At 35.5% G+C, this 14,492-nt stretch overlaps 1 protein-coding gene and 1 long non-coding RNA gene across 4 annotated transcripts; one reads left to right on the plus strand and one right to left on the minus strand.

Annotated features, from left to right (window-relative positions):
* Positions 1–10,949, minus strand: LOC110630110. Of its 3 annotated transcripts, none has more exons than XR_006348268.1 (3): positions 10,808–10,949; positions 10,629–10,694; positions 1–671 (listed from the first exon to the last, which is right to left on the minus strand). It is a non-coding gene; the product is annotated as an uncharacterized LOC110630110 (long non-coding RNA). The 3 variants fall into 3 exon arrangements; XR_002490347.2 differs by lacking the exon at positions 1–671 and adding an exon at positions 4,197–5,177; XR_006348267.1 differs by lacking the exon at positions 10,629–10,694 and having other exon boundaries at positions 10,808–10,937.
* Positions 10,950–11,410: 461 nt separating this feature from the next.
* LOC110630109 (glutamate receptor 3.2) lies at positions 11,411–14,340 on the plus strand. Its single transcript, XM_021777429.2, has 5 exons — positions 11,411–11,634; positions 11,781–12,301; positions 12,727–13,036; positions 13,316–13,713; positions 13,795–14,340. The coding sequence occupies exons 1-5, from the start codon at positions 11,421–11,423 to the stop codon at positions 14,173–14,175; spliced, it is 1,824 nt and encodes a 607-aa protein (XP_021633121.1). The 5' UTR covers positions 11,411–11,420; the 3' UTR covers positions 14,176–14,340.
* The last annotated feature ends 152 nt before the right edge of the window (positions 14,341–14,492 follow it).

Genomic DNA, 14,492 nt, shown 5'->3' on the forward strand with positions numbered 1-14,492 from the left:
AAATAACACAAACCCACTAATTGATTCTATCACAAAAACATGTGTATGCCATTTGTTATTGCTAGCACAGAACAAAATAAAGCCCTGGGCTACAGCTCCTACTGCAAACGACTTAGCCTGTTCTTGTTTCTTCACAATTTCTGCAGCAGTATCTTTTTTAACTGCACAGTAATAAAGGGAACAAAGCAGATCCACCCACTTCCTCTTCCTAACACAATTTTCTCCCCATGGCAGGTCATTATGCAAATTTACAAATTATATTTGTACTAACATCCAAACTTGGATGACTTGTTGAACAAACTATAGAAGTGTGTATTTTGGATCACACATTGCTTATTTAGCTGTTTACTCATGATCCTTTTGAGTCTCTTATGAGGAGTTTTTTTCTCTCTCCTCAGACCTGGCTGCTGCTTCAAGTATCATAAACTTATAAATTATGTGAGTACGTGTGAACAGAATTAACATCTGCAGATATTATCACATACCTTACTGCTGCTTTTAGTATTCTTCTCCTTATCAAGGGATATGGGAATATCCTCCAATCTTTGGTTTGTTCCCATCACTGGTGCCCCGAAATTCAGTGATATATTCTATTTTAGGAGTCCTTGACTTGCTACGATGAGTTTCATCAGAATGCCCTCCTCAAGCACATTGGACTTCTCCTAGGTTCCCTACGCAGAAAAAATCAAGCATCAATGTTATAAACATAATAAGATGCACTTATTTATCATTTTCTAACTAGTTGCTTTGAATTTTGGAGAAAGGAAACCAGTCTTTCTAACAGTAAGGATTGTTGGAATTACTCTCACAGCAAACTCACAAATGCAGAGGCAATCACAGCACATAAAAAAAGAGGAAGATGCATATTTTTCATTAATTTGGGCTGCTTATATTGCCGCATCTACAAGTAAGCTTTTCTTTTTAATCATGTTAAATTTGGGCCACCTCTCACGCCCAGAATTTTTTACTAGTGCGTGGCACATTTATGGGGCGCCCAACATCGGATGGAGGCTCTGATACCATGTTAAATGTGGGCCACACCTAACTTTTGGCACATTACCCTTTCCACAACCGATGTGGGATTCAACAAATCAAATCTCATTAAATCAAGGAGAAATATACAATTCTATCTAACAAAATATTGACAGCAGATTTTAAGAGTACAAAAGACGAAATATGATCTTCTAAGTCTTCTAGAAAAGTCACACCTATGCAACACTCCTTGAGATTCTTTTTGAAGACTCTAAACTTTACATTCAGCTCTTTAAACTTAAATTCACATTATCTATTTTTGCAGGAACTAGCATCAGACAATAATCCTCAGATGTTCCATTTAAATAAACTTCACATCAGCTTTCTTGGTTTTCCCATGCTTAACACAACTTCCTGCAACTGAGATAAAAGATTTATTGCCGAAAGTATGTGATATTAAAGCTTGCTTAGCTAAAATCTCCTTGAACCTAATGACTCTTGATGTAGCAACCACTCTTCCAACCTTATCATTTGAAAAGTTTTCAATTGATTTAACCTTTTGAAGCTCTTCCTTAGTTTCATTACAGCAACCAACTAAGTATGAGACTTTAACATCAAAATTAGCATCTGAAACAGCTACTTTGCATTGCTCTTCTTCAATTTCAACACCAGCAATATGACTTTCTTTTTCACATCTATCACCTTCAACATTAAATATATCCCCTAAGTTCAAAACAAAACTATTGTTTTCCAATCTTGCTTCAGCAATCATGTGAGTCATAAATGGAACACAAATCCCTTTTAAATACCACAGTTCCCTTCTTAATCATTTGAACAACATTAAGAAGATTTTGATCAAGCTTTGGAATAAACAACACATCAGAAATGGGCTTGGTACCTTTCTTAGTTTTAAGTGAAATTGAACCTTTGCCCTCAGCTTGAACAATTTTCTCATTTCCCATTCTCACCTTAGTCTTGATAGATCTATCCAAAGAGTTGAAGAAACTTGCATCATTGGCCATATGATTTGTACAACCACTATCAATATTCCAAACATATTTCTTTTGTGACTCACACACTTGGAATACAACAAATAAAAACTCTTAATCTTCACTGAAGTTGGCTTATTAAGCATATTGTTACTGAGATTGATTTTGCTTTGCCTTGCAAAATCTTTCAATGTGACTTTGCTTCTTGCAAAAATTGCATTGAACCTTTTCCAACATCTATATTCAGAGTGATTTGTCTTCCCACAAGTACCACAATGTGGAGATTTTTTCTTCCATTACCATCTCTACTTTTTGCTTCATTCTTGATAGCGGTTGTCGAAACCGTCAAAAATAAACCTATTATCAATCAATATATAACTTGTAGATAGTGGCAATAGGGTCGAACCATAGGGATTTGACACTAAAGACTCTCCTAATTATGACTTGGGCAAAAAGTAAAATAAAATAAAGGGGATTTGTTTTAGATGATAGTAGACTAGAATTAAAACTGAGTAAAAGATAGCAATAATTAAAAAGATGAGAATTTCAATGGGAGAATGAATCTAGTTGAAGTATGGATCTATTTCAGTTTTTAGAATTGATCATTGATTCTTTGATACTCCTATTTATTTCAATAAATTAGTTTAGGTTGTGGAAGACGCTTCTCACAACCAAATTCCTCCTTAGTTTTAGTTCGATTAGGAAACGTTCGCTAATCAAACACTAGTTAACAAGTTGCCAAGGAACGTCCTTGGGGTTTTTTACTTTTCAACTGTTAACTATATTAAGACTTAGAGAAATCTAATTCTAACCTTGCCAACCACGTGGTCAAGTTTAGATCATACAACCAATTGTATTTGTGTTCAAATAATCTAAGCAATTACGGACCCAAATTATTTAAACTAACAATATATCACTCATGCAATTAAAAGCAACAGACCTTAATTGATTCTAATAGCGAGGCAATAATAGACATAAAAAACAAGTTGCATAAATATTAAAGAATAAAAGTTTAACAATAGAGTTTTAAATCTCCCAATTCATAGCAAAACTGAAATTTTCCAACTTCAACTAGAAAAGAAGATGTTTAGCTACTCATGGTGGACAAAAATACACAAAAAGAAAGAAGAAAAGAGCATAGAGAGAGCTGCCGAAATTCTGGAGAAATTCTGAAGATATTTTGCTGGTTGGTTGCTGTCCCTTTTTATAGGTGAGGAGTCCTAATCCAATTAGGATTTGACTTGGTCTTTTGTAGTCTTTTGTAGTCTTTTATTCTTTCTTTGCATTTGTATTTAATCATGAATAAAACTTTTTTGGAGAAAGTCTTCCTTTAGAGTGGCTCTTGGAGATGTCATAGGATTGGTCTTGTGATGTTTGAAGTAGGATAGTACTCTTGTATTTTTAGAATTCTAAAATTCTTTCTCTTCCCGCGTTGCTGGGTTTTTTTGGCGTTTGTTTGATTTGGGCAGTTGATTTGGGCAAATCGCTTGCCCAGATTGTCTCTGTGAGTTGCTTCCAGAAATCTGCTTCAGTTTTCTGCAAGTGATTTGGCCAAATCACTTCGGCCAAATCGATTTTTCAGCTTTTTCTGCAATTTTTCTTCAAGTTTCCATTTTCTTCATTTTCTGCAAAAATATCATAAAAATATAAATTAAACTAGAAAAATGTCTAATTAAATAGTAATAAAGATAATAAAAATGTGGCTAAATTATGCTTGATCAATTCTGCTTTGTGCTTGATGAGGCCTTTCCTTTGTGGTTGGCTTGGAAAGCTTGGAATGCACCTTCAGCAACTTCTTCATTTCTTATTGAAGTTCGTTGCTCTTGAGCTTGAAGTTTGCTAATTAACTCTGCAATTGTGAGTTTCTTCAAATCACAAGACTCCTCAATTGCAGAAATTTTACCTTCAAACTTATCTAGCAAAGAAATCATAATCTTCTCTACAACCTTTTGATATGAAAAATCTTCTCCAATAAGCCTCATTTGATTCACCTCATTTGATTCACAATCTTCATCAATTTAGCAGAGTAGCTTTTAACCGACTCACCATCTTCATTTTGAGCATCTCAAATTCCCTTTTAAGGGTGAGTAATATCACTGCTCTCACTACCTTGAAACTCTTCTTTTAGCTTTTTTCCTTGGCTGTTTGGGCACCAATTATTCTGGGAAAGATTGAATCTGAAACTACTTGATAAATGAAAGTTAAACCCTTCTATTTCTTGGCACATTCATCATTCTACCACATCCCACAAGTCATGAGCTCCAAAAAATGTTGTCAGTTTTACAGCCCAAAAATCAAAGTTCTCACTTGAAAAAATAGGTGGAACAGGAAATGAAACGTTGCTAAAAGACATATGGTTGATGAACTCACAAATTTCTGGTGAAATAACTCTCAAATCTCTCTTAAAAAGCTCACAAAGATATGCTCACAAGGATAGGCACAGGCCCCTTAAGATTGAAGCTCTGATACCATTTGTTAGAATATTACTCTCACAACAAACTCACAAATATAGAGGCTCTCTAGATCACAACATATAAAAAAAAGGAAGATGCATATTTTTCACTAAGGTAGGCTGCTTATATTGCAACAAAAGGAGTACTAACAGTATGGCCAAAATCTACTGCTACAAGTAAGCTTTTCTTTTTAATCAAATCTACTTAAATCAAGGAGAGATATACAATTCTACCTAACAAAATATTGACAGCAGATTTTAAGAGTACAAAAAACAAAATGTGATCTTCAAGTCTTCTAGAAAAATCACACTGCTACAACAAGAATCACAATGGACCCTTCGAGTTCCTGTTATCCGAGAAGCTTCTCTCTCTCTCTCTCTCTTTCCTTTTTTATCTGAGAAGCTCTCCTTCTTTCCTTGTGACTCAGCTTCCTCTGAACATTTACATGGCAAATGTAATCCTTATACTATCAACATGGGGGAAATGGAAAAGATACTGTTGCCAAACTTACAATTGCAGGGTCTCCTTTGATCATTTCCTTTTGCCTTTTCTCTTCCTCTTTTGCCTTTTATCCATATAAACAAGCGACCGATAACTTTTCACTCCAAATTCTTTTGCTACCTTATCATTCCTTCATCATTGCTATCATCACTATTAACATCTCATCATCTTCTTCATTATAATCACCATCTGAAAATTGAGATTCCTCCTTTACATCACCATTGTAAGAGGACCCTACTCGTGAATATTCAACCTAGAAGTGCTGGATTTTTCATTTTAAAAAGGAAGAAAGGAAGAATAGAAAAAGAGAAAGAAAAATGAGACAATATATAGTCATCATCGGCAAACCTAATAAAACAAAGGTAAGAAAAAAAAATGACAAAGCTCAGTCACCTATAATATAGAAGCTTAACAAGTTCCCAAATTCTAGAGAATGTAAGCATCAAAATTCACATTTGACATGGCCAAGCAAACTAAAGTGAGGCATATCAACCAAGGATACTTGAATAGGGGCATGAAAATTTAACGCTTCAATACAGAAGGTCAATAGTTATGCATGCTTTTGTTTGATACTTACGGCCAAGTCTATGGAACTGAAGATGGCAAGTGACATTTTTGCTGTTGCAAGTATCAGAAAATTATGTCCTTTTTGGTTTATTATCTTTGCTTTACTTGTAATCTTAGCAAAGCATGGTCAAGTATGGCCTAAATGTTGTTTAGGTGAAAGTGTACTAAGTATGGAAAAGTTACTGCTGCTACAGTATTTTAACACGTGCATAGCAGCTTTTTGTATTTACTTAAATATATGTAATATTAAAGCAATGAAATGGATTTTTCTCTTCACTTCTTTGTCCTAAAACTAACAAATGGTATCAGAGCACTCTTGTTCTTAGAGAGACGGTGGAATTGAGAGAAAACAAATGAGAAAACCCCACCAAAAGACCTTTTTCAACAGAAAATGGCTTCAAGCAATGCTAAAGCACTTTCACCACCAGTCTTCAATGGTGACAACTATCAACTTTGGGCTGTGAGAATGAAAGCCTCGTTGAAAGGATTAGGTTTATGGGAAGCAGTAGAAACAGGAGTTGATCCTCCTCCATTGAGGGCTAATCCCACAAACACACAAATAAAGCACCATGCTGAAGAAGTAGCAAAGAAACTCAAAGCACTCTCTTATATACACTCGGTGTTTAAGTCAACATTCACATGCATTATAGCGTATGAAACAGGAAAAGAAGCTCGGGACAGACTTAAGAAGGAGTTCCAAGGGAGTGAAAAAACAAGACAAATACACGTCTTGAACCAAAGAAAAGAGTTTAAGGCTTTAAAGATGTAAAAAACAAAGAATGTGAAGGAATTCTCTAACAAAGTTTTGAAGGTTGTGAACCAGATTAGGGTCCTTGGTGAAGAACTTCCAGAAAAGAGAGTTGTAAGAAGGTTCTTGTGAGTCTTCTTGATAGGTTTAAAGCCAAAATTTCCTCTCTTGAAGACTCAAAGGATCTTTCACAAATTTCACTAGCAGATCTTGTTAATGCACTGCAAGCAACAAAACAAAGAAGGAATTTGAGGCAGGAAGACAACACTGAGGCTGCTCTTGTCATGAAAAACAAAGAGAAAGTTCAGTTCAACTCAAAAGAGAAAAAGTTTAATGATAGAAGGAACAAGAAAGAAGGTGACAACACCATTTTACTGGTGCGACATATTTATAGGAGGCCTAATATCAGATGGGAGGCTCTGTTAAATTTGAACAGGCCTAGCTCATCCCAAAAGCTAGCTCAAGGGGAGAAGTGTCTATGGCCCATATAAGGAGCACATTACCCTTTTCCACAACCGATGTGGGATTCAACACAAACTAATCATTTGGAGAAATTTTGCTGGTACAAACCTGATATTCAATGCAGGTCTTGTAAAAAATTTGGACATATTGAAAAAGTTTGCAAGTCAAAGCCAAGTCAAGTAGAACATCAAGCTCAAACTGTAGAAAGTCAAGAGCAAGATGAGGCAAAGCTCTTTGTTGCAACTTGTTATGCAGCTGGAACTAGAAGTGATTCATGGCTCATTGATAGTGACTGCACTCATCATATGACATCTAAGATTGCCATGTTCAAGAAGCTTGTCAAGTTCTATAATTTCAGAGTAAAGATAGGAAGTGGAGAATTTTTGGAAGTCAAGGGCAAAGGTAAAATCTCAGTTGAAACTCCAACAGGTACAAAACTAATTTCTGAGGTCTTATATGTACCTGCGATAGACCAAAATTTATTGAGTGTTAGTCAGATGCTTGAGAAATAATATCTCTTGTTGTTCAAAAACATGACATGCACAAGCATGGATCCTGCTGGAAATGATTTGATGCAAGTAAAAAAAAAAGATAAAAGCTTTTCCTTAAGGAGGAATAAGTCAAATACACATGCATTTTCTAGTTCTGTTGATGAGTCTGCACTTTGGCACAAAAGACTTGGACACTTCAACTTTCATGCACTTAAACTCATATATGATAAGTGTTTAGTTCAAAACATGCTTGTTGTATTTTCCACAACTAAAGTGTGTGATATGCCTCAATTTGGAAAGCAAACCAGAATTCTTTTTCCTATTAATCAATTATGGAGGGCAGTAGAGAAGTTGCAGCTTGTTCACAGTGATGTTTGTGGTCCCATGAGTTCTCCTTCACTCAATGGGAGCAAGTATTTTGTCCTTTTCATTGATGATTTCTCCAGGTTCTATTGGGTGTATTTCTTGCAACAAAAATCAGAAGTGCTAGGGATGTTTCAATTCAAAGCTACAGCTGAGAATTAATGCAACTCAAAAATCAAAATACTCAGAACTGATAATGGAACTGAGTATGCTAACAAGAATTTCAATAAGCATTGTGAAAAAGGCAAGAATTCAGCATCAGTTTACAACTAGTTACACTCCACAGCAGAATGGAGTCAGTGAGAGAAAGAACAGGATCGTTATGGAGATAGCTAGATCCTTGATGTTTGAGAAAAAATTATGGGTTGAGGCAGTAAATACATTAGTCTATCTCTTGAATAGACTACCAACGAAGACTTTAAAAGAACAAACTCTTTTTGAAGTTTGGTTTGGAGTTAAACCTTGCATTGACCATCTAAAAGTCTTTGGGAGCATATGTTATGCTCATATTCCAGCTGTGAAAAGAGATAAGTTGGATTACAAGTCTCAGATTGTGATTTTTCTAGGCTATAACAGCAATAGGGTGTTCAACATGGAGACAAAGAGTGTAATGGTTTGCAGAGATCTGAAAGTGGATGAAGAAGCTTACTGGGATTGAGAAAAGGCACAAGTGAAACCTATAAACAATAATCAAATTCAGAGAGTTGATTCTCTCAATCAAGAACTAGCTCATGAATAAGAAGATGTAGATTCTAGAAGTGACACAAATTCAGATTTTGCAGTCAGAGGTACCAGCCCTCTAGAAGAAATTTATGAGAGGTCTAATGAGACCTTGTTGGAGCCAACAAGTCTAGAAGAGGCAATGCAATCTCCAAATTGAATGAATGCAATGCAAAAGGAGCTGAAAATGATAAATAAAAATGAAACTTGAAACTTGGTTGACAGACCAAGAAATAAGAAAGTAATTGGTCTAAAGTGGATTTATAGAATCAAACTCAGCTGAGATGATTCTATAAACAAGCACAAAGCAAGATTAGTTGTGAAAGGCTATTCACAACAGTTTGGAGTGGATTACACATATACCTTTGCTTCAGTAGCAAAGTATGATACAATAAGGCTTCTCATTGCCTTGGCTGCTCAAAACCGTTGGAAGATTTATCAGCTTGATGTGAAGTCTATATTTCTAAATGGTTATCTACAAAGAGGAGATTTTTATGGAGCAACTACCTGGTTTCATAAATAAGGGACAAGAAGATAAAGTTTTCTTACTCAAGAAAGCTTTATATGGACTGAAACAGGCCCCTAGAGCTTGGTACAACAAAATGGATAATCATTTGTTGAAATTGAGTTTTGCAAGAAGTCCCAGTGAAGCTACATTGTATGTTAAAGCTGAGAATGAAGATTTGTTAATTACTTCCTTATATGTGGATGACGTTTTGATCATAGGAAGCAGCAATGAGTTGGTACAACAATTCAAGAAGGAAATGCAGTCTATTTGAGATGACTGATCTTGGAGAAATGACCTTCTTCCTTGGTTTAGAGGTTCATCAAACAAGTCATAGAACCTTCATTTGTCAAGAAAAATATGCAAATGATGTGCTTAAGAAGTTTGGGATGGAAAATTGCAGCAGTATCAACACTCCTTTGGCCCAAAATGAGAAAATGAGCAAAGAAGATGATTCAGAGAAAAATATATTCAAGAATTTACAGAAGTGTAATTGGATGTCTATTGTATTTAACAGCCTTAAGACCTAATATTACGTTTGTAACCAGCCTATTATCTAGGTTCATGCATAATCCTAGCCAAAGGCACTTCAAGGCTGCAAAAAGGGTACTCAGGTATGGGAAGGGAACCAGTAATTTGGGCATTTTGTTCAAGACTGGTCAAAAAGTGAAGCTTATTGGGTATATGGATAGTGATTGGGGAGGCTCAATTGATGACATGAAGAGTAGGATTCATATTTTCTATTGGTTCAAGAGCTGTTAGCTAGAGTTCAAGAAAGCAAGATTGGTAGCTCAGTCTACAGCAGAAGCATAATACAATTTTGTTGCTGCTGCTGCTGTGAATGAGGCTATTTGGCTTAGAAAGATTATGAAAGATTTGAAGCAGGAACAATGAGAAGTTACTGTGATCTTCTATGATAATCAGTCAGCTATAACAATGGCAAAAAACCCATTTTTCCATGGTAGAACCAAACATATCAAGATCAAATTTCATTTTATTAGAGAAGCAGAAAAAGAAGAAGAAGTGAAGCTCATTCATTGTGATTCTGAAGTTCAAATTGCTGATCTCTTAGCCAAAGGATTGTCTAAAGTCATATTTGAAATATTGAGGAGTCTTGGTGTTTCTAACAAAAATTTCAAGAAGTGAAGATGGTAGTGACATTTTTGCTGTTGCAAGTATCAGAAAATTATGTCCTTTTTGGTTTATTATCTTTGCTTTGCTTGTAATCTTAGCATAGCATGGTCAAGTATGGCCTAAGTGTTGTTTAGGAGAAAGTGTAGTAGCTAAGTATGAAAAAGTTACCGTTGCCACAGTATTTTAACACGTGAATAGCAGCTTTTTGTATTTGTTTAAATATCTGTAATGTTAAAAATTTCTACTCGCTTCTTTGTCCTAAAACTAACAGGAACGCAATAGCTATACCAAGAACTTCTCAGCAACAGAATTAACATATGTTTATAGTAGATTACATGATTTTTAATGTTTTCATAACATAGGCATCTTTAAATGAGGAATTGGAGAGCAATGGCTAAAATTCTTATTCAGTCAATGGACTTGTATTACATGATAAAAATGTTACACTCTCCTTCCCATGGCAATTTGCTATTTCCTATGATAAAAACAAATCTGTCAAAGAGGTTTTAACCTTAACAGCCTTGCAAACCCATTTATAAATAGAGCCCAAGTTGTTTATTTGAGAAATTAAAAGAACCCTAGACAAATTGCAGATCTACTGTCTAATGAAACCCACAAAAGAAACCTTGAGGAATTCAAATTGTTGAAATTTTGATTGTCATCATCACATTCATAATAGAATAACAGCCTTAGTGTCCATCTTTTGGGTTACATGTCGCATACCTTCTTCATCAGTAACTGTTAACGAACAATCAAATCTCACTTCATCAATAACTTCTTAGCTTCCTTCTAGATGGTTTTGTCACAAGTAAAAAAGGAAATTATTTGAGAAGGAAATTTATTTCCTCAATCATAAGACAAATAGCCAAACTAAGTAAGAAGACACCAGAGAAAGAAAGAACCTGTCATTAGAACATCCTGTTTCCCATTCCACGATGTCCTGAAAATTTAAAGGCTCAGTTCAAAATCAGATGGAAGATAGATATTCTGCAAAATATGCTGGCACTGAAAGTCTATACAGAAACAACCAACTGAATTTGTAAGTGCATGTTCAGAAAACACAATTCTAAGAACCAACAACTGAGTTTACAGATTGTAAAATCCAAGAGCAGTGATAAATGCAACATCCATAGACATACATACACTTTACAAAGACAGAGCAAACTTCAACTGAAGACACAAGATCAAGTTCAATTATCCAGAATTCAATTATATGAACGACCATAAGATTGACATAAGGAGCAAAATTCAATAGAGCAGCAGCGCATAGGTACAACAACCATCAAATTCCTGCTGTTTAGTTTTTCGTGCTTCATGCTTCGAGTTTCGTGTTGTGGCTCAACACTTCCAGAATCCGTTAAAGAAACGACGACGTTCAAGATATATAGATATTTACGTAAGTGATTTTGAAGGAATGGTCAACGACAGAATACGCGTCCATGTCCATAAAATGAACAGAGCGCAGTGTGTTGACCATAGTGCTGGACAAGAAAAAGGAAGAAGAAGAGGAAGACAATGTTTGGGGAGAAAAACAGGCAATGGATTATGTTTCTGCAATTATTTGTGAGCCTTTTAAATTTATTATTACTGCTATGGAGTATCGGGAAAATTAAAGATGGAGCTAATATCGTTAAGTTTATAAACTCTGCTTCTGATTGTCCTGTGAATTTGAATTCCAATACCAGTGTTAAGAAAGATGTTCCAGGGACAGCTTTCCATGCCACATATGGTATGAAAATTAAATTATATGTAGTTTATCATAATTTATGCTCATAGTCGTCAGCTGTTACTTGTTCGCCGGACCAGAAAATTGCCTCAGTTGTCGAATGGTCTGATCTTCATTTTTCTCAACTTGTCTTCTGAATATTTTTGCAGAGCAAGATCAGCGATTCATGAATCCCAAATCCAAAGAGTTGAAGCAAACAATAAGTATGCAGACAGGATTTTCAACATCCCAGCACTGCCATGGTTCTTTTAATTCTCTAACATCTTCTATAACGGACCCAAATGTTCCTCGTTTCAGAAGGCTGGAAAATCAAGCATTCAATTCAGTACGCAATGATTTTCAGGCAAATGAAAGGAGTATGATTCCGAAATCTCTGCCAATGAAGCATATGAATGCTCACAAGGCGTCTGCCTTTGGGCAAAAACAGCTAAATAATAACTTTTATGGCAAAAAATTTCCAATGTCTAAAGGGAAACTGTTGGAAGTTGGAGTACCAATGAGATCAACATTGAAGCAATTCGTGGAAGTAACTCATGATGAGAAAAACATAACAGGATTCTCAATTGATGTATTTGAAGCAGCTGTTAGGCTTTTGCCCTACAAATTGAGATACAAGATGGTGCCCTTTAATGGTTCTATTGATGATTTGCTTAAGGAGGTTTCTCTCAAGGTAAGGTTTTTGTTTACCATTACTTTTTATTGTTTTCTGCTGTTTTTGAGTTCCACATTTGTCACTTGACATAGAAGAAAATTGTACTTTAAAGGGTTGCATGATTTATAGATCAGACATGAATGGTTGATATGTTGATCAGAGAATTTGAGTCCTATGTCATCTAAAGATTTATGTGACTGAAACCTAAAATCAAGAAACCTTTTATTGCAAATGGAGCTTTATGTTATGGAAAACCAAAATATCATCATAGTTAGTTCCATAGATGCAACCTTTGTTTGATTCCTAGGAAAAAGATGAGAATAAAGCCAAATAGCTTGAAGGAGGTGATAGATCCTTTACCAAGGAGCACTAAATTAAGAAAGTGAAAAGAAAAAGAGTGAGAAGTGACTAAACTGCTGATTATATTACCCATTTTGTTGAAGACTTTTGATGCAGCTGCCGGCGATATAGTAATAAAAGCAGAAGGGTATGAACTTGTGGAATTCTCACAGCCATATGTGGAAGCAGGACTCACAATGTTGGTTAAAGCTAGAACAAATAAATCACATGCCTGGTTTTTCATTAACCCCTTTACTCCAGGGATGTGGTTTACTATGGCAGTTATGAGTGTGTTTACTGGTTTTGTTATCTGTTTTATTGAACGCCAGAACCATGAAGAGAATGGCGGTTCGCCTGCTAGACCAATCAGAACTGCTTTATGGATTTCCTTTGCAACTCTCTATTCTGGGCAGAGTAAGATAACTAAACCTTCTGAAGGCATGGCTTGAAATTATGCAGAATGCTAATAACTTATGGGTTCTATTTTTTCCAAAATTGAAAAAGAATTCCTGATGTTCTGCAATTTTCAAAACGAACTAGAAACTGCTGATTTTACACCATGGAATTTGAAGGTTTCATCTGTTTAAATCCTAGTATTTTAGAAGGACATTAGTTTAAAGGTTTGTAGTCTATCCGGTGCAATATTTAACTGTTATATGTGTTTATAACATATTATTTTCTTCAATTTTCTAGGAGAAACACCAAAGAATAATTTATCTATTTTTGTGCTAGCACCATGGTTATTCCTGTTGCTAGTTGTTAGCTCAACGTTCACGGCGAGCCTCACCTCCTTATTAACCAACCCACATCCCGGACCATCTATATTAGATGTTGATGTGCTCAAGAGAACGGATGCCATGGTTGGCTGTGATGGAAGTTCCCTTGTAATTCAGTATTTAGTGAAAGTCTTACGGTTCAAACCACAGAATATCAGAGCCATAGCTTCAAGCGATGACTATGCAAAGGCTCTAGCAAACGGAGATATTAAAGCTGCTTTTATTTTGATGCCTCACGCCAAAATTTTTCATGCAAAATACTGCAGAGGCTTCACAATTACAGGACCTACCTACAAGCTAGGCGGTTTTGGCTTTGTAACCTTATTAACACTCTTTGAAGTTTCTATGCTCTAATGCTTGCAGATTTCCTAGTCTGATCTTTCTTTTGTTATGCAGGCGTTTCAAAAGGGTTCTAGCTGGGCATCAGACATGTCACAAGCAATTTACATATTAAATGAGAGTGGGGAAATGCAGCGAAGGGAAGAAGACATGCTTTCCTCTTCCAGTTGTTCAGTTTCAACATCTGATGCCAATGTCACCCCAAGTTTAGGACCAGAACCATTTATAGGATTGTTCATTATTTCAGGAGGTGCATCAACCGTTGCTTTACTAATCACATTGATACGTCTGTTGAGACGACATTGGAAGAGAATAATCAACGTTCAAGCAACATTAGGAGGTACAAACTTTGTCCATGGTTGGTTAACTACAAATCTAAGAACTGAGCTTCAATTTGCTAGGAAATCGAGTAGCTCCACTCCTCAACCAGAAGGCTAGTAGGCATAGGAGTAGAAGAGTTGCGAAGTTTAACTGTGAGCAAAATGCATATTGTGGTTTATATTGGGAAATTTTCTTTCACACATTCGTGCATTCCGTCAATAAAATGTATTTGAATGTGTAATCTAATATGATTTTAATTAATTTATTATTTATTTATCAGCCGAATATATATACACGGGATGCATGAAAAAATAAGAGTGAGTATTCGATTGGTTCGGTTCAAAACTTGACTGAACTGAATAAATTAAAAATTAAAATTTTGATATTTATATAAATCCAACCGAATTGATTTTAGTTAAAAATCGAATCGAATC

The sequence above is a fragment of the Manihot esculenta genome, chromosome 13 (genome assembly GCF_001659605.2).
Source record: "Manihot esculenta cultivar AM560-2 chromosome 13, M.esculenta_v8, whole genome shotgun sequence".
NCBI classification, from domain to species: domain Eukaryota; kingdom Viridiplantae; phylum Streptophyta; class Magnoliopsida; order Malpighiales; family Euphorbiaceae; genus Manihot; species Manihot esculenta.